This window comes from Chiroxiphia lanceolata, chromosome 18 (genome assembly GCF_009829145.1).
Source record: "Chiroxiphia lanceolata isolate bChiLan1 chromosome 18, bChiLan1.pri, whole genome shotgun sequence".
NCBI lineage: Eukaryota > Metazoa > Chordata > Aves > Passeriformes > Pipridae > Chiroxiphia > Chiroxiphia lanceolata.
In genome coordinates, this window is record NC_045654.1 from 8,810,928 (window position 1) to 8,832,099 (window position 21,172).

The window sequence follows — 21,172 nt, forward strand, 5'->3', positions numbered from 1 at the left end:
GTAAATTAAAAAAAAAAAAAAAACCAACAAAAAACCCCAACAAAACAAACTGAGGTTAAGTTTCTTGATAAAAATTATTCACACAGCATTCGTGTTGTGATTTTTTATTTTATTTTTTTTGAAATGAAACCATTGTACATTGTACAAACCATAACTACCGATGGAATAAATAAGTGAAAAATTATACTGCTGTACAACACACACACACACAAATCATAAGATGGAAAACGATTAGGTATTGAAGAAAACAAAATTCTTTACACCTTCTAACAGGCCCTTAGATATAAAGAACATTCCAAAACATGACAATGTTTATGTATGAAGATAGCCACCCAAAACCGATATTTTATACTGCCTTGTTGATTTATTTTTTTTTGTTGTTTTGTAAGTGCCAGCACTTTTTGGAATGTTTTAACAACTACTTTCCCAAGCATAAAAATTCCAAGGAATAGTTCTGCTATAAAATGTTTGGCTGAGTAAATCGCTTATCCGGAAGGCCTTCCCACGTGTTCCACAAACTCAGCTAAGTTACTTGCTTGCTTCTAGTTTCTTTTTTTTTTTCCTTTTTTTTTTTTTTCTTTTTTAGTTTTTTATTTATTTATCTGTAACTGAAGCTCCAACATTCAGCATTGTAGCAAGGAAGCACTTCTTGATATTTGCACTATTTCTAAAACATCAGCTGTATGAGAACTTTCAGTCATCTTGAAGAAAATTACATCTCTCCTCCTGCTCCACCTCTCAATGCTTTCAATAAACCCTTTTACAGTGAGTTCATAAAACAAGTTTCGGGTAGAGATAGGTCCAAGCCAAAACCAGCTGGATTTAGATCTCGTTTCAAACCTCAGGTGGATTTGAATTCCATATTCTGGTTTGGTCCCATCTGTACTTTCTGGCATTAAAATGTGTTTAATCACATCCGTTGGCCCATAAATGTTATCAGGCACTTCAAAAAAAGACTAATAACAGTCTTATACACTATTTTGGATTTCTTCATACCAGATAATGTCAAAGTCTCTTCCCTTAGAGACTGACAATAACAGGTCTAAGGAACCCAAATCTATCTGCTTGTTCAGTTGTCTGTTGTCACTAGAATTTCTGGTTAAAATAAAAGATCTGAATGTATTCTCTGTAAGCTGTAAATAAAGGATTCCTACCTCAGAAATAAAGCCTCTAGGGAAGATGGTTATGATGCCTTGTCTTGTAAGCCACAGAACAATGAACAGTTCTGAGCAGAAGCCACAGGAGAGAAAAGGAAGTTTATAATTAAACCTGTTGATGTCAATAATGCCAATAAATGCTTCTATCTAATGAAAAATTTGAGGTATTTTTAGTGCTATTTATATATTTTATTTCTTCCTAAAGTACAGGAATTAGTTCCTAAATGAAAAGTCTATTTACTCCCTTGGAAACGTCTACAAAATGAAAATTAAAAACTTGCTGCGATGCACCTGAAGAGAGGGATTAGTAAACACGACTAGTTGTCAAAGGTGGCATCAGATTTGTTTTGTTTTAGCATTAAAAACAACAAAAAGTTAGTAAATCAAAAATATTTTAAAAGTTTGAATCTTTCTAGATTTGCCCATTTAATATATCAATAGAACTTCTCACAAAATATCACTTAAATCTGAATGTAATATACATACAAATCAATCATCATGGACCAGTTATCCACATTTTAGGCATACACACAATTCAAGAGAGAATTCTACCGTTTCATTGCATATATTGTGCAAATTCAGTTTTTGGCTCCTCATTTCCTTATTTTCAGGATGTTAACGGACTTCATGATCAGACCAGAAATCCCAAAAGCTTATTAGGGAGCACGCTGTTTTCATGAATGATTTGCAATCCGATTTTATTCAGTTAAAATCCAAAAAAGTTTTATTTCAACATAAAGGAAAAGTTCTGAAACTGAGTGTCATAGGTTACGTGGAGTTCAGTCCTACAAGCATCTTATGGAAGGTCAGTATTGGCTCCCCACTCCTCCCTCCCTCTGTTCCCTCCCCCCAATTCCTCGTTGCTTTTCCTAATAAAGTGGTAATTGCAAATGTAATGCAGTAGTCTAAGTGCAAGCCATTTTCACTATTGGAGAATCCCAACCTAAATAAGCTTCATGAAGAGCTAATCATGAAAATGTATCAACTGGAAGCAATTTCTCCTTTTCACCTAAAAAAGTATTTACAGTTTTCAGCTTACAAACTACACGCAACCATTTCCAGAGCTGTGAGATCATAGTCTAAATTACAAGTTCCATCTCCCACACCAAGTGAGGACAGAGTCAGGGCCTGATCCAGCAGTATGTACATATGGATGGATGTGTGTGTGTGCATGGAAGTGGCAAACGAGCGGTTCCACCGACACCGGGGGTTTATTCCCTGGAAGTACAAAGCCCACTGGAAGACCAGACCCTTGTGACCTGATGCAGATGGTTCTGCTCGCCACGAATTTGAAGGGAGTTGCACCTACCTCGTGCCTTTCCATCAAGTTTAGCATAAGCACACTTTAGTTGGGAGAGAAGGAACATTTCTAACTGATGTGGGGACTGTGGAGACAACAAGGCTTATTTACAAGACTTGCTGAAAGAGAAAAGGAAACCCCCAATACAGTATTTTCCTGGAACACAGAAGTAAACATCTCATAATGAAACAGTACAATGAAATCCAGTTCAGTGAAAACATGATATCAAAAAAGACCAATTGAAAATAAACTGACTGTGCATCAATCCCTTTGATCCTATTTATGTACATAGTGGAACTTTTCTGTAAAGTTGTACCCAGTACAGAGATCTGGACCTAATACGTAAGTATTTTAAGTGCCTGTGTTATAGTATATATTCAGATCTGGACTATAAATGGTAAACAGATCCTGTTAACTTCTGATGAAGTTAAGTATTTAGAAGACCAAATTTACAGTTGCGAATGCCATGCATTCAATAAAAGATCTCCACTACAGCTGCTAAAATAAAACATCAAGCTCCTTTTTCTCCTTGGACTCCAAGAGTGAAAATGGCTTCCTGATCTATAGTTGTTTAAAAATTTAAGCACCAGGGATTTAAAACTTAAAAACGAAACAAAAACCCCAAACAAACAACAAAAAGAAAAAGAAAAAAAGAAAAAAAAAAGAAAAAAAAAAGCCTTACTACATGGCATTATACAAACATAGGCCACTTTGCAAAGGAGACAGTTGCAAAACAACTTTTAAAAGTTAGCACTGTTTTCAGAACACAAGGCACAAAACAAAAGCAGACATCACGCCAGAACAATGAACTTCACATGAAAGCTAATACCTGACCTGTACCATCCTTAAATATCTTACAATGTTAAATAGAGAAATGAAAAAAAAATACAGCAGCAACATAATTGTAATTTTGACTTTAGAAACAGTGCGTAGACCCCTCCTGAGTTGTTTACTCCAACCATTTCAGAGACAGTAACTTAAAAGTTCTCAATGTTTGTTTCACAGGAAAAAGTTTTCAGTGTCTGAGAAGTTAAACCTTTGTTAGGCTTTCTTGGATTTTTGCTTGGTAACTTGAAAAGTTAGGAGTTCTGTCCTCATCCAAGAGAAGATGCTTAAGTAAGGTTGTTCTATAATTAAGCCCACTGATGTACCTTACATAAAATCTGACCAGAAAAATCTATAGTCTAAATCTCTTCAACATTTTGTTGGGAAGCCTCTACTTTCATCTTTTTAGAAGGTGGCACTCCTTCAGAGTCCTTAATGAGGGGGAAAAGAAAAACAGCCACGTTATCATTGCACTGAAGTTGAGGCACCGTAAACATCAAACAAACAGCACGAAAATGTCACGTGTGACAGCCAAAGCATCCCTGGATGCCAGAACAACATTCCCAAGTGCATCTGCTTCCTGAAATCACTCCTCTACTTACTTCTTACCTCGACATCTTTACACTTGTTGTCGTCTACAAAGGGCAAAATTTTAGTTCCGGGCTAAAAACCACAGTGAACATTCCAAGGAACAGCAGGGTCACCCCTGCCCCAAGCACACGGGGATTTTCTCCTGCTGTAGCCAGAGCAACCTCCATAGGACAGAACAGGTTGGGGAAGTGCCAGGTGTGCACTGGAACAAACCACTGACCCACAGGAAAACCAATGGATGGAGCAGTGCTCCCTGAGGATCTGGAGTTGTCCTGAAAGGATAATTTCTTCCTCCCACCTACCCAGAATTTTTCAGTGTATCAGCGAATAAATATCCAAACATCTCATCCACTGAATCGATAAAAATTAACTTTCCTAACTGCCTATGCATTTACCTCTGCAGAAGGCATTTTACCTCTAAATGGTCCTCAAAGGGGCCTGTTCAGTAGGTTTGGTCCAAGCAATTTGTTAATGTAAAATTTTATTCCATGACAAAACACAGACTGGTTTTTAATAACCAAAAAGTCAAACAGACCAATCTGGTCTGACTGTTCCAATTATGTGAAATTCAAGTAGCCAGTCACCTTTGGAAATTATTCTAAATATACAACTAGCCTCCTTACATTTTTTTTTTTTTTTTAGTAAAAGTACTTTTTTCCAAAATCCAAGTAACTGGGCTTCTGCACTTTAAGTTACCTGAGAGTTTTTAGATGCCTCTGTAATTATATCATTTTCTCCAGAGGACTGAATTTCTGCTTTCTCTGAACTATTCATGGAATTTTCCATTGAAGACTGTGAATTCTGTTCATCAGAGGTATCTGAAATTTCAAGAAACAATTTTAAGCAAACAAATGAAAGCATTCAGCAGGAGCTTTTAGGATGTCTTCCCATCAGCAGCATCCCAAGCACATGCATTTCACCCACGTGTAATGGTTAATGATAACATACACAACTGTGTGAATATCAGGAATTAAGCTCCAAGTGCAGGATCACAACGTGGCTGCTGGCAGAGCTTCCCCTTCCCAGTGCCGGCAGCAGAACCCTGGGATCAGACCCTAGAGGGAGCCAGGCTCCCACACACCCTCACCCAGCCATGTCAGGGCCAGCAGCAAACAAGCCTCAACACAAACTGACTGCAAACAAACTTCCTCCAAAGCAGAAGGAAAAGGCTGCTACAGAAAGGGCTGAACTGTGATAACAAAAAGGTCTAAAACCGTGTGGCTAGGGAGAGAATAAAATTACCTGGATCAAAATTCAGCCATATATTTAAAATCCACTTTTTTGCTTGATACTACTTTAAGATAGAATTTAGAAATTCAGCTAACTAGCTTAACCATTAAGGTTGTAGAATTTTTAATTTTGGTGCACAGCTGTGGAGAAGTCTCCCAGCCTGTTCCTGTTTTCAATTTTCATTGGGATTTTTTTGTTGTTGGGTTTTGTTTTGGTTTGTTTTTTTTTGGTTTTGTTTAGTTGGTTTTTTAAACCCTTCTCTCTCTCAAAACACGACTTACAGAATACTCAAGGCTAAAGCATCCATTCACTCAAGAGAGGCCAGGGGCACTTTAAATGTCTTCACAGGTTAAAGATCCCTGGAAGTTTAACAAAGTGTGTCCAGAAGCAGAGAATCAACAAAAAAACTCAAACCAAACAAAAAACTTCACTACTCAAACCCCTCTGATTGTAAAAGGTCAGTTATAGTTCCTCCAGTATCCACTTCAGGAACAGTTTAAGGACTCCATTCTTTCCTTCATTTAAAAATCCTCTTTGACTTAAATTCTCAGAAGTGTGTGTGAAGTTTTATGAATAGATCCCTGACCCAAGAAACTTGAATTTATTCCAGATGAAGAGCAATACAAGATCAAAACAATTCTGGACATCTTTGGTTAACAAAGATGACATAACCAGTGAGTAATGGATATTTTTGTGACGCACTGTATAAAAAGCATCACAAGCATTTCTGAGTTCAAGCGATGCCCATGATGAGCATCTCAAAGATCACACTCAGCAAACTCGGTCAGAATCCTCTTCCTGTCCATGTCTCACCAGAAAAGCATCTCCATGCTGATAGAGAAACAAGTCCCAAGGGTCAAAAGGAATTTCAATTTGAATTTTTGCAGTGCCTGTCTCAGCAGACACTGAGCTGAGGAGCTGTTCTCTTCCAGGTGCTCCTGACAATACACTCGGGCTGCTGCTGACCTTTGGGCAAGGGGACCTGTATTTTAAACAGCCAAGTCCCAATGCCTGAGGTGACTTGTTCACACAGCAAACCGTTTTCAGTGCACCTGTTTGGTTTAAGAAGTCCTCCTTAGGTATTTCTGCCCACCCAAACTCTCCTCTGGCTTAAAAGAACCTCCCTGATTTCAGTGGAGCAATGTGAGATGAGGTGCAAGGTCCTTAACCCTGTCCAGCTGAATAATGTCACAATTCCAGGGCTCTGATTGATCCCTTTGGTAGATAAACGTTTACTAAACTGTATAACACAGCACATAACCAATAGAAAAAACCCCACATTAACAACAGGTATCTTTTACCATTATATCTCCCTTTCCTTTTACAGTAACTGACTCTGGAGCTAATCCAGAGGACTGGGTGTGATTTTCCCTGAACCTAAATTTAGCCAGGGGAGCTTTGTAATGACTTCACATCACCAGGTTCAGACAGTGTTACTCCTGGGAGTAAACCCTTACCATTTAACGTGGCCAAATATGCAAGCTGAGATTTTCTTTGAAGGAAATGGTGCTCTGATTTATTTCAATTTGGTGACAGTTCTGTTGTTGAATTTTAACCCCAGTTAACAATGACAATATTTAACCTACTTCACCACCGGCGTTACCGAGATAAAGGCTCTAAATTTAAACTGGTCATTGGATATACTGAGTGAAGAACTAAATCAGGAGGGCATCATTTAATTGCTTTGCTATGGGAAGAATTCTGCAACCAAATCATTAGAATGGTGTTAAGGACATCTTTTATCTGTTATAATAGGACGAAGGAAGTTATCTTTCCATGAATATAAACACAGAGCACTTTTTAATTACCTAAAATACCATTTAAAGAGTGAGGTTCAGAACAATCTCTTAACCCACATGTATTTTTAATCTGTGCACAACAGCAGTACAATCTTGTAATGCTTTTAGAAAATTAGGACAGAATTCAGAGCTCACTTCTGAATAACTAATTAGCAGGGTTAAGAAAAAAGAAAGCTTACATTATAGTTTAGACAATTTTAAAAAATAATTTCAAATTATCTCACCTCTATTTCACTTTCTTACTAGATAACAAACACTCACAGACCCACACAAAGTAATACCCTCCAGGGTTTGTGTGATTACATGGTAGCTGCCATTTCAAAGATGAAGAATTCTTTCATTTATAAATTATTTCTTCTTTCAAGGCTGAGATTATGACAACAATAAACCAAGTATTTTGTTTCTCTCTGAAAAGACCCTGAATGTCAATGTGACCTTTCCAGTTGTATGAAGGATCATCAGGAAGTCAGAGACATTGTGGCCCATTTTCACATAAATGCTGAGAATTCAGCAACCACCTCTTTTAAAATGTTATTTTTTTCAGTTCTCAAAGTGGATAAGCAAATAAATGACACACTAAAGGATAACATTTTTTTGTTTGGCTTTGAAGGTGGCCTTCCCAGCTTACCTTCTGAGCCAGGTTGCTCCTTTGCCTCTGCCTGAGTTTCGTCAGACTTGACTTCAGTGCCGTCTGCTTGTGTTGCCAAGTTCTGCTCTGGTGCTGGACTTGAATTACTACTGTTTTCTTGTTTTATTGGAGAAGCATCAGCTATTGAACTCTGGTTGCTATTGTCATCTGTTAACAAAAGAGTGAAAAGCAAGGAAGTTTAATGTGACAAGACACAAAGCAAACCTTAATTCCTCCATATTTTTCCTGTGTTATTCCCTGGTAATACATGATATAATTTAGCTCATTAGGGATCAAGTCCAAGCATTCAGACTAACACTACATCTAACTTTTTTCCACACCAGCCTAAGGAGTTTTCTAGCAGTTACTAAAAATCAGAAAACTTCAAAAACCAGGTTCAAACTAATTTTATACATCAAAACCAAGAGCGTTTTACTGAGCCCTCATCCAAGAGAACCCAGAATTTTGCAGTATGAATAAACCAGCTCAACTGAAGTGACAGTCTCACTAAGGGCTAATCAAGTGTTCACGCTTCAGATTTACAAATACCCATCACTCCACTGTTCACATGAGCAGATGTTTTTTGAAATGTGTCCTGAAGGTCAAAAAAAACCCAGCCCAAAACCCCTCAAAAAAACGCCGTCAAGATAAAATGTAACATCCAGTCCCAGTATCAATAGTTTCTAAGTGATAATTGTCCAGGGAATTCTCAAGCCCTCAAAGACTTGGATCACAGTAAGTTTCTGCAGCACAGATATTGTCTCTGTAGTCAGAGATCAGATTAAGTTTATCATGGAATTGTACAGTCTGGTTTAAAAACATAAATTATATATGATAAAAAGGCAAGTAGTATATTCACCTTGTGGATGGGAGCAACAAGACTTAAAAAAATTAAATTATCTGACCAAGGCAAAAAGCCAAGAAGTTTGAAACGGGTGAAAAATTAATGCAGATCTGTGAAAATCCTGCTCAATCCTTTAATTGCAAGACCATACTTGCTGTGAACACTGCAAAAACCAACCAGGAGGCAATAGAAATGCAAATAAAACTGAAATGAAAAATTTACAACCCACTAAAGAGTGATCCCCTCTTATCAGCTCAAATAGTGCTGCTTTCTCAGCCATAATTGTTATCCAAACAGCCAGAAGGTAAAAACTTGAAACAGAGCTGAGCTGTGCAAACTCCTCTATAATAAACACCAGGTTAACACTCAACAGTCACACTTTAAAAAATAAAATAAAATAAAGTTGACCTAATAGTGCCTGACTGGCAAGCCAAAAAATATTTCCTTAAGCACTTAATTTCATCAGGTTGAAGGAGAAGGAAGACAACACAGAACCACAGCTTGCCTTCTTGGCTCTTGCAGAATTCTTTTGACCTTAATCAGTTACAGAGTTAATAAGTACAAAACCTGCACTAATTGTAGGAGGTACCACTGAGGCTTTGGGGATTTTTTGGTTCTTCAAGCAGCAAACTTGACAGAGTTTCTATTTCACCTCAGGGCAGTATTTTGAAAAGTAGATATTTCTAATTTTCTGTTTTGCTTCACTAACAATTTCCCCACACACACTCAGAGCCCAAATAAAAATGTTGTTTAAACAACTGTTAGTACATCCACAGAAGAGAAGTCCAAGGTACCAAATAAGCATCTGATGCTGTTTTCACTTTGACTCCATCACACTGCCCATATATAGGAGCAAGGCTGGATCTGATGTTGTTGGTTTATACCTGCAGAGCAGAGCAGGAGGGGAATTGGGGCTGCCCTTCTCCCACTCACCGTGCATGTCCATCATCCCTGGGGAGGAGCTGTTCTCTGGGGTGGTCACTTCAGAGCCACATTTTTCATCTTTGCCTTTTTTCTTATTCTTATTTTTCTGAAAAACAAAAGGCATCACACACAAATGAGATACCACCACCACGAAGAGAAATCCGTGTTGCAGTATAAAACCCTCATCACTCATTACTTCCATAAGCACCTCTTAATTTCAAGTGAGAAATAAAGCCAGTGTGATAATAACTGCCATTATCAATAATGCATTAGTCCCAATAACTGCAGGGCTGTTTTCCCATTTGCATTCTTCTTGACACAGAACACTAGGATTTATGGGAAAGTCTAACAACAGCACTAAACATGATCTTAAAGCTCTTTTCCAACCTGAACAATTTTGTGATTCTGTTCTTCATCTTCAAACTGCACCATTTCTGTAAAAAGCACAGAAGTTCTCAGAAACCCTCCTGGTTCTCCACACAGGAATCTGAGGCACAGTGATTAAAGGGTTTGCTGCAACAGACTCAGAACTTGGCAGGTGCTGCTGCCAACTCTGTACTCAGCCCTAAGAGCTACAGAAGCAAGGTCAAAGGAATCTCTGCTACACCAGGAACAGGGAATAATATTGCTGATCAGAGGCAGGGCTGAGATCCACCAAAACACCCTATTTCTGAGCTCCCAGCTCTGCTCTGTGTGGTTTATGTGTATGAACACACCACTATCTAACCCAGTACATTGTTCCTTTCCTATCAGGAAGCTTCAAGAGCACACCAAGGCACTGTGCACCACAGGAATGACAAAGATCATGAATTTTATGCTCAAGAGACAGCTTTTTACCTCCTTCTCAAAGACCAACACTGCAGAGACCTCCTCCTTCCCTACAACCCATGCTGTTTCTTCATTCTAACTAAAAGATGGATTAAGAAAAATCAGACTGGCCTAAAACAAAGAGCACAAGCACGACAGCCCCACGTGGGCACCGGGTCCCAACCTGCTCAGGACTGACCCCAGCACAGACCACAAGCACTAAAACAAAGGAAGAGCCCGTGGATCCATCACGTGGGAACTCTGCGCCTGCCGAGGGATGCAGCATTTCCAATTAGGAGGTGACGTAATCAGTCTCCCAGGAGAAAGAGCAGCTGCACTGCTTTTGGAGGATCCTGCTGCCTGCTGAGGACACAATGGGAAGCCTGACTCCAGGAAGAACACTCTCAACCCATCCTTTTGGACAGAGAGCATCTTCCAACAGGGGAAGGAACTAAAACACAATCAAATATTGTCTAAGACCGCAGAAGAAATTCAACAAGTGATATCTGGGAAAGACTTTTGTCTTTATTTTAAACGTATTATTTAGGTTATTTCTAAACTGTATTTTTTCTTCACAGAAGCCAGATTTTACTCCCTAATATATGAAACAGAGGTGAGAGCACATGGACTTCTTTACCTTTGCAAAATGAAAGTTCAGAGAGGTCATAATCTCTCTCAGGTTTGGTTTTGTAATTTTTTTTAAAGGCAATAAAGACACTTTTGCCACAAAAGAAATATTGAAAATGACAGCGAGCAATTTAAGCTGCGAAGTGCTTTACAAAGGTTTAACCATCAAAGTGTTGAGGCTCTAGAACAGCCTTCCAGACCCAATAGGAGGAAAAGAGCCCAGCTAATTGTAGTTCAGAGAAATGTCAAAGTGTCTTAGGAACAGCACATGAGGGGGGAAGAAATCTAATCTCTGTTCACTAAAATCAAAGACAACTTCCATTTGAAACAGGAAAGGTCCCATCTTCCTACTCTAGTGAAAAGCAAATACACTGTCTGCTCCTTCACAGTGGATGAAATTGGATATAAAGGAATGTCCACAACAAAATTAAATAGTCAAAATTACCCCTGCTTGGTATTTATTTGTAAAATACATGCACTTGTTTTATTTGTGAGAACTTCCAGAGCAAGAAGGCAGAAACCTTGTGACATCAATGCTGCAACAACTGCAGCATGAAAAGAGTGCGACTGTAGGACACCAAAGTAACTGGTCTTGAACAAGTGTCCCAATTTCAGCAAATCTGGAGCCTCAACCTACAGATGATGGCTCAGAAAACACAATTAAACTCTGCACAGAGACCATTATATAAACCCATTCTTCATAATGGGGAATCTGACTTCAGGTACCAGTGACCTTGAAAATTCATCCAGAAGCTCACTCAGAAATTCTATTTCCAAGTCCCACAGCACCCATCCTGCAGGAACACCTTCACTGCAGGAAAATGATTTTCAGAAGCCATGAACCTAAATATCCTAAATCTTGCACTCTCACTCACATAGATAGCACACTTCCCCCCCCCCATGTATTATAAATAAAAAAATCAAGACCTAACATTTGACAACTAGAAACACCGAAGAGATTTCTGTAAAGAAGGTTTCCCAGTTCCTAAAGAGTTACTTCACAGAGATGCTGCTCAAGCACTGGAAGAACCCAAGAGGTTTCCCACAACTTTGACAGTCACTGATATATGTGGGAGAACCAAAGGCACAGAAAGAAACAAAGTAAAAGCATGTGAAGCCCAAGGAAGGAGTACCAAACTTAGCATATATATTCTGTTGTATCATTACTTTACTATGATATCATGGATTAGTTTTCTATTACAATATTTCAACTTTAAAAAAGGCAGTGTTTTGAAAATCAATTTGTAAGTCCCACCCACTCTGATTTTTACAGCAATTTTTATGCCACATGAACAGTGCACACTAAGAACACAAACATGATGCATACACAGAACATTTATGAAGAGAAAACACACATTGCAATAGAAGTGTTTGTGCTGTATTACTTGGGCTGGACATCTTAATACAAGCCATCTCAGTTCCACAGGGTTTTCCTGCCCTCACATCAGTGTTTTGCACCTATTTCTGAGCAAAACAGAGAACACTCTGCCCGGTTCCAAACCAGCTACTTTCCTCTGAAACATCAAGTAGAAGGAGGGAAAATGGTCAATGTCTGAGCTTTCCCTCCCCACTTCCCAGGTGTTATATTAGAGAAAGGTTTAAAAAATCAATTTCAAGCTGAATATTTCACAGTTATCTGAGAACTGATCCCAGCTGACTCCAGGAAGACTCACCCACTGACCCATCAACATCACTTTCCGTAGAGATCAACATCTCCCTGGAGCGTGCAAGACCCACACCAGCCTTCGCTTAGGGCTCTGAGAAGACCAAGAATATTTCTTTGGATTTTCCCTAAACACAAGCAAAAAGCAGAGACTGCAGGATATACTTACATCATCGACCTTGGGCTCTGTTACTGGGACCCATTTGTAAATCCTTAGGGATGTGTCGCCAACTGTCACCCACTTCTTCTCCCTAGAAAATTACAATGCAGGAGAAGTTAAACTTGGAATTCAGAAGACAGTGATCTCCTATTGTAAGTTGTCAAGGATTTAAACAGGCTATTAAGTAGGATGATCTCTATTACATCGTCTTTAGCACTGCATTGTGCAAATTGTTCTTTTCATTTCACAAAGTTGTTAGAGCACTGCTACCCTCCAGATTTCTCAGGGCTGTTACCTGACTGGGTGAGTAACTGCAGTAGCAGTAATAAGATCTGGATTAAAGGTACAGTTAAGAAGAACAGCAATTGAAAATGCAGATTTAATGCCTACAATTTTCACTTCAGTTTCTAGAGAGCAGAAGAGGGTTTAGACAGACCAGTGTGTTTTGATTGTCATGAAGTTGTTTAATGGCATTAGAAATCTAGATGCATTTTGACCATCTGAGGTTTATTTTGGGGCAGAAATTTAACATTCACTCCACACCCCTGACAGCTCTGCAATTCCAGCCGTAGGACCAACAGCCTCTTTGGAAGCAACGTGTGCTGTGATGCAGAATCCAGACTCTGGAGAGCCCAGCTCTCTGGAAAAGCAAGGCTGAGGCTACCAGAGAGGGAAAAGCATAACCTGGAGCACTGTGCAGGCCCTGCCAGCCGTGAATGGTGACAGTGACAAATTGTGAAGGAAATGTGGCTGGAGGGCGGCACCACCTCAGGGGGGCACAGCGGAGAGCGAAGGGATGCTCAGCGCCTGGGTGAGGGATGAATTCCCTGAGCTCTCTCCATCAGGATATTAAAAGAAGGTCCACAATGCCAGAGAAATTTCATCCCGTGCCTGTGATCAGTTTTCAGGTCACAGATTCCCACTGCTGGTTCCTGGGTTTGTAAAGCAGCTCTGCAAATGGATCGATGAGAAGTTAACAACAAAGAGCGATTCCATTAAATATTCAGGAACATCTGAAATTAATTTGGCATGAGATCTGAAGCATTATTTTTTCCCAAAACCCACATTTAAATAATAGATTTGGGATCCAGTTATAGGTTAAAAAGATTTAAAAATGTTTTTTGCAGGATGGGAGAAGCTGGGTGTGACTCCAAATGTGCGATAGCTTCATTTTTAGAAAGGACCTCCAGAATCAAAAGCAGCCACAAACATCCTCCTACTTGTTTTAGCTACTAAAGCCAATCTTTTATTTTCCCTTTAGAAGAGACATTTTCCTGTTTAACTAAAAAAACCCCCTAAACTATATATGACTATTTGATACATTTTGGATCTGTCTATAAGGAGATTTGAACTTAAGTCCAAAACTATTTGAGATTTATTTCTTTCCCACTGCTCTTCCTGGAGTACAATTTCCCCTCATTGTGTTGGGATACAACCATTTGGGTACACTAGGTGGCTAAAGTATGTCAAACTCCAATTTCACTCTAATTTGGAGCTCTACATGCGATAAAAATGACAGTGGAGATGAGGGCATGTCAATAATGAGAACATACTTAATTGTGAAGTGATGATCATGACATAATTTGGGGTTTTTTTAAGGATACAAGACAAACTAGGTTTATCTCTACTTAGGAAAACCTTTGAAATTATGGAAATAAAACCAGCTGGGGTTTTGTTTTGGGTGTGGGGAGAGGTGAATAAATGCTTTTAAAAAATCAAGATTTTAGTCTTTTCCTACAGCAAAATATTACTTAGAGATGCTGCACTGGAAAACCAAAAGTTCAAGATACCTGTTAGCATCTCAAAGCAGCCTCACACAGCATCTTCACTGGACAGACTGTAGAACACAGGAGGAAACCTATATTAGTAACTTTTTCCTTCTAGTATTAAAGTTAGCCCTGACATTTTAATTCTTTTGAGCTTCTTAAGTACCACTTTAAGTTTTGATAACCCTCAGCTACAGGGATTTTTTTAACTGAATTCAATACACAGTAATTCAGACAACAATGGGAAGAAGGATATTTTGTGATGGAAGTACACCAACATCCCAGTCCTGCAAACACTCACGGCTGAAAAGAAAACCCCACATCACGCTGCTATGATGCAAATATTTTACACGTGTGAGCATTTACAGTATTGAAGGTTTAACACCATGAAAGTATCAGTAGGAAAAAAAAGAAGACAACCTCTTCTAAAATGTAATAAAATCATTTGCAGCACAAACACAAATTTGTTAACAGAGAAACGCAATGACTTTGAGACACTTGAGATCAACAGGGTAAAATAACTTCAAGATTAAAGATGTTTATTGCAAATTAAGCTAAGAATATTATGTGTAATACTTACTGCCTTTGCATTTCACAACAAAACCCAAAATCCAAACAAGCAAACAAACATCCCAAACCCAGTTCTACTCTGACCACTCTTTTTAATCTTTCATGCATAGACACCATCCCAACCTGCTGCTCAGGGACTTTCCTTCTCATTCCCTGAGAACTGACAATTTACTGATGCTGCCCCATGGCAGGAAGTTTGGGAAATGCTGCAAAACCCACAAAATACCCTCCCTGACCCAGCACTGGAGTGGGAATGAGGAATTCCTGAGCTCCTGTGCCCAGCCTCTTGTGAGACCTGAAGTAGTTTCTCCCCATTTTCCTGTCTGTTGCACCCACTCATCCCGAGATCCTGAGCAGAATTCCACCCCATCACCTATTCCACCTTTGGTAAGTGATCACTAGGCAAAATACGTTATCACACTACCCTCTGTTATTCCATAGAGGTTGGTCCCTATATTGACTAGTGGACTGGAAAAGGTGCCTAATGGAAATCCATCAACCTGACAGTTTATCAGGCTAAAAATGTGGCAATGATCAATTTTACTTGTCCACGTCTAGCTGATAAACCCCGCAGCTTTACAAAAAAATAATAATTTTGCCTGTTTTAATACCTCTCCTGTTCCTCCATGAATGAATCAGGAGTAACAACAGAAAGTGGCAAAACTTTAAATATCCACAAAAATACTTTTTTCTTTTAATTTTCCACACCGAAAAGTATCTTCAATATTTTAGTCATAGTAAATTCAGAAACTAACCAATGCAACAGAAACAAACCCTTACATCTATCTGAAATAGCGTTAAAGCATTTTTAAATTCTGAACTGTATCTGCACAGCATTTAAAGGACAGCCAAGGGTACATAGGGTAAGCACTAGTATCAACACTTCTTCAGTGCTTATGCCTGAGGCATACTAATATCCCAGAACTTACATCATTATATACTCAATTCCCCACTCTAAAGAGCCCAAGACTCTTAAATATATTTATATTTTGTTTAATAACACTAGAGCTCCACAGATGAGTATCAGATTCCACGTATAAAAGTAATATACGGGTGAGCAAAGACAACAGTGTACGTTACACTTATACAGAAAGTGTCAAGGCAGCTTCTGCAGCAGCACTGAGTGCCAGAAACATTTGATGGCACAGACACAGAAAGCCTTTGCTGCCAATATATCACTCAAGAAAAGGCTTTCCCACTTGTTTGGCCTTTTCCTGTGGCTCTCATCCATCACAGTGATCTGCGTTTACACACGGATTTGCTCCCACATACCCCATCTTCTGCTGATGATCACGAAGTGACGTCATAATGCTGAATTTATCACATCACACTCACTTGCATTGCAACAGAGTTTGGTGAAAATCACAGAATTATGACCTCCCTGTGGGATCAAGCAAAGGAGAGAGGGGAATGGGAAAGAAAATGCCATTATTATACACAAAAAGTGCTGTGAGATGCACAACAACTGACTTTCTGAGGCGCAGGCTTGCCTTCCCGAGCACACCCACTGCTGTGGGGATGTCTGTCTAGGGACTAAGGGGAAGGAGCCCCAGACACACGTGGTGTTTATACTGACCAGGCTGCAAACACAACAAAAAGCCATGCAGCATGACTGGACAAGGACAGGTGGTTACAGACACCTTCCCTCTGAGTTTCCCTAAACACGGCACATTTTGAGAGCCCCTGTACCTTACACAGGCCAGCACGTTTTAAAGCAAGCCCTGCTTGGTTCCACGTGGCCAGGAGCACCTTTCTAGCAGTGGAGAGAATCATTTACACATGCCAAAACTCTACCTTTAACCTCAGCTTCCACTAAAGTCAGAGAGCACATCCTGGCTCAGAGAGAAATAATCAAAGACAGAAAAAAAAGTATCATAATTCAAGCATCGTAACAGGGTGTTTGGGCCACTACAAAACTTCAGTACATTCCTGCACATACACTGGGTATTCTTACTTCAACTGCCACTACTTGAACTAAAATCTTAGCAGGAAACCCAAAAGAGCCAACACAGCCAGGCTGAAGCAGGGTGGTGATCCACGAGTAGCAAACAGCTTTTTTCCAAAGACATCATGTTAACAAGTTCTATGTCATAACTCCTTTTCAGAGCAAAAGCCTATTTTAAGGAAGCATGAGCAGCAAAACCTGCAGAAGCTCAATCTCTGAGCATTACACACCACACAAAAACATTTTAGCGAGTCTGAATGGAGACAGTGAACAGAAAAGCTACAGCAGCATTGCCCAGAAATTCTAATTAGCCACAGGCAGCAATCCCAACCATTGGCACCAGGTAACACAGCCAGTGGGAACTTTTCTCCTCAACTTTCTCCAAGTACTTTCTTTCATCAGTTGTCCAGGTTCACCTCTTCTTCCTAAGGTGCTACCACTACCCCCAGGTTAGGGCTTTGATGGGTCAGAGAAAGGTCAAAGGATTCTGCAAAGAATTCAAAGACAAGGCAGTGAGCTTTCCTCATTCCCACCAGGTATTCCAGACCTCAATCCTCACATGTCTGCACAGTTGTCCAAAAGTCCAGCAGTGCTACATACCCATGAAAATTATTTCACTGCCTCCCAAGACATCCTACCACTTATGCCTCCTGCCCGTTACTTGTCTTTCAGTAAATGTCTGTATTTTCCTGCATTTAATAAATCCCACTTGGATAAAACCCAAGAGTGTTTCCAGTATTTTTCTATTTCTGGCTGAGGGCACAATAGTTTTTGCCCCTCTCATCTTAAGAGCCCACTTAGAATTTACAAGTACTCATCAACCTTTAAGACAAAAACCAACCCTGTACCTTTCACAATTCAGTGAGACAAATTAATCGCAGGATTTTGAAGACAGACTTGAAGAAAAATTGCAAGTACTGTTAAAAAAACCCAAACTATTCTCTTACAGTGGAAATTTAACTTTTCTGCCACACGAATACAACGTAACCACAAATTCCCCAAGCCACGTGCTCTGTGTTTTCCCAAACAGATGCTCATTCATGAGAGTGGTTTAAACAAAGGAGATAAGGTTACAGTAATCTCAAGATAAAAACGTAACAACTTCACTGTTTACTACTAAGTTCCACTAATAACCAGAAGTGCCACGTGCTGCAGATGGATATGAAAAGAAGGGACCTGCATCCAAGGGCTTGCTGTCCAAGAACACTAATTTCCTAAGGAACGAAGTCTGTCCTGGTGGAAGCTGCTTCCCAGCAGGCACGTTCACAGACGTGGCAGCACAGGGATTCAGTAATACCACACAGCAAGGTGCTGCACACCTTCCCAGGTGGATAAAGCTCTGGATAAAGGCCCTGTCTGCTCGGATGAGTTCACAGCCCCACCTGCCTCCCTGCTCGTCCCCGGCACGCAGCACTCCGAGCACGCAAGTCTCACAAAACTCTGTCCTAGGAAACGCTGGGTGCAAGGTATTTTAATTTTCAGTGGCTGCATTTCCACAGAAGAGCTGTGGATGGCAACAAATTGCTTCTATTATGCAAATGAAACTGCACACTTGGAAATTGCCGATGTGGCTCTTCTGAAGATGCAGGAATTGCCAGTGTGGAAAGTTCAATTTAACAAGCCAAGTCTTCTCAAAGCACTGAAACCACAAAACACAGAATCTCTCTTGCTAATTTCCCACTGTACTTGACTGCAGGTGTAGAGGGAGAATCATGGAATTCACCTTCAAATTATGATTCATTTAAAAATAAGGAAATTGGTTTATGTAAATACTTGTGGGGTGCACACGCAAAAAGCCATATCAATACTTCTGACAATAACCAACAGAAACATTGCATGATTCCACACAGGAACCCTTTAAAGCAAGTTGTCTCTCATGAGGGTCAACTTGCAGAAAAACCTATTTATACCATAAGATTTCTGTTTTACAGAGAGAGCCATAGCAACTGACATGATGGCAGAGAGCCCTTGCCAAGAAAAAATAAATAAACGAGGTATTTTGTTGAATGGCCAAGCTGCTGTCTGCATTGCCCTCTGAATTCTGCAAACCAGGATTCAAAGGGAGCGTGTTGTGCTCATGAATGAAATACCTACAGACAAAACAGTCCCACACACCCAACCACGCTCCTGTTGGAACAAAAGTCCTGTCACACCGCTGGACATTGTTCTGACCCTCCAAAGCTGGTCCAGCCGTCAGCAAACTGCACTTAAAACACCACCCGAGTAGAAGAGAGTTCCTGAAAGCACCCGGGCTGTTCTGGCTCCCCACACAATGGCTGGATTCTTTGAAATCCACATCTCGTGCCCGGCGTTATTGGATACACGTCCCGATTCTTTGTCTGGCTCACGCCAACGGGCCCATTCCCGTGCTCAAGGCCATTTAAAGCTTAAACAATCCATTTCACCCCAATAACGAACACGTTCAATTCTGTATTTCCCCCTCTTCTTTTAACACAAACAAAGCGTGAGCTGAGGATTGCAATAGAAGTGTCCCCTGATTTCACCAGGTACAAACCAGCTGAGTGATGCAGATCAACACTAACCCAAGGGATTTCCCCGTGGATTCCGCATGTTTACAGAAAGTATTTTAAGGTACACACGCACAAAAACTACCGAACAGTCACAACTTGCTGGAAGAGAGATTCACTCTTGAGTCACACTGGCACTGCTCTTTATCCCATCCCAGGTCCCCGCACCGACCGTGCAGAACACGGCAGCGACCGCTTCGCTGTATTGTCTCAACACCTCGTGAGGGTTTTTCTAACAAAAGCCGAAAAAAAAAGAGACAAAAGCGGGAAAAGCCCAAAACACGCTGAAGGCCTAACAAAAAGGACTTATTCCGTCGGGGTATAACCTTTCATTACACGATTTAAGGGAGGTTCCAGGGGCAGTTTCGCGCTCTCTCCCGGAGCGCCGGTGGGAGACGATCGCGCTCGGCTTTGCTGCGCTTTTACGCGCAAACCTCGGGAACTTGAGAGGTAAAATAAATAAACAAACAGGCAGGGACAAAAAAGGAAAATAAACTCTCGGGAGCTTTACGGGGGTATTTTTAACATGTTTTGTGGGGTTTTTTTTCTTCCCAGAACACTTCTTGGAGCGCTCTTTCCCCCCGGCGCGGGCAGCCCCGGGCCCGCTCCCCGGGCCCTTTGTCGGGGCAGGCGGCGGGAGGTGCCGGGCCCGACTCTCCGCCCGCCCGTGGCCGTGGCGCCCGGCCCGGGACCCGCGGGGGTGTGCGATGGGCCGGGGGTACGGGGGGCGGCGGGGGGCGGCGGGGAGGGGGTTCGGCCGCACAATGGAGCCGCCTCTCGCCCTCACACGCCGCCGCCGCCGCCGCCTTCATGTGACTCGCGGAGGAGCGAAATGGCTGCTGGGTGCCGCCGGCTCCCCGCCCCCCGCGGCCGCCGCCGAGCCCCGGCCCCGCGCGGGGCCGGCGCGGGGCGCGGGGAGGCGCGGGGGGGACGCGGGCGCGGGGGGTCCCGGCGCGGCGCGGCCCGCTCACCATTTGCGCACTTTCTCGATGGCCGCCATCACCCGCTTGATATCATCCTTCGCCCGGCTCCGGGTCTCGGCCCGCACCGACCGGCCCGACATGCTGCTGGGGGAGGGGGGGGGGCGGCGGGCTCGGCGGGGAACGCGGCGCTCGGCGCGGCCGGCGGCTGCGGTGCGTGTGTCGGGGCGCCCGCCCGCACAATGCCGGCGCTGCGCGGGGCTCGGCGCGGCTGCGCTCGGCGGCTCCGCTCGGCTCCGCCCGCCCGCCCGCCCGGCGGGGCCGCGCACCGCGCACGCGCGGCGCCGACAGCGAAGGAGCGGGGCGGGGGGGGCGGTGGCCACCGTGAGGGCAGGGCGGGTGGCGGGGAGGGCGGTCAGGGATGCGAGGGACCGATCGCGAGCTGCCCTCGGGGCTGAGGGGACGCCGCGGCCACAAAGGGCCGTCCCCAGCGGGGACCGGCGGAGGAGGTGCCCCGGCGGAAAGGAGCCCGCGCGGGCGGGAGTCCGGAGGCGGCCGCCGGCCCCGCGCGCGCGGCGCTTCCAGAGCTCCCGTTGCCCGTTTTTAACTCCACGATGTTCCCTTGGACCGCAAGGCAACGCTCCTTCCCCACCGCCACCCTGCTCAGGCCGTAACTTGTCTCAGAATTTAAAAGTTTGTCCAATTTCAGGTCACCTCAACACATCAAGGGTGGTTGGATACTGGGACGGGCTGCCCAGGGAGGTGGTGGAATCACCGTCCCTGGAGGTGTTTAATCCAAGACTCGACGTGGTACTCGATGATGTGGTCTGGTTGACAAGGTGACGATCGGTCACAGGTTGGACTCGACGATCTCAGAGGTCTTTTCCA

General features: G+C 42.2%; 1 protein-coding gene across 2 annotated transcripts; it reads right to left on the reverse strand.

The window, feature by feature from the left end:
* Nucleotides 1-367: 367 nt before the first annotated feature.
* Nucleotides 368-20,580, reverse strand: BCL7A (BAF chromatin remodeling complex subunit BCL7A). 2 transcript variants are annotated; one of them, XM_032705453.1, is made up of 6 exons: nt 20,336-20,580; nt 12,565-12,646; nt 9,308-9,404; nt 7,531-7,698; nt 4,570-4,691; nt 368-3,713 (listed from the first exon to the last, which is right to left on the reverse strand). In XM_032705453.1, the coding sequence occupies exons 1-6, from the start codon at nt 20,425-20,427 to the stop codon at nt 3,642-3,644; spliced, it is 633 nt and encodes a 210-aa protein (XP_032561344.1). In that variant the 5' UTR covers nt 20,428-20,580; the 3' UTR covers nt 368-3,641. The 2 variants fall into 2 exon arrangements, with proteins under 2 accessions (XP_032561344.1, XP_032561345.1); XM_032705454.1 differs by lacking the exon at nt 20,336-20,580 and adding an exon at nt 16,164-16,267 and having other exon boundaries at nt 3,399-3,713.
* Nucleotides 20,581-21,172: the final 592 nt, after the last annotated feature.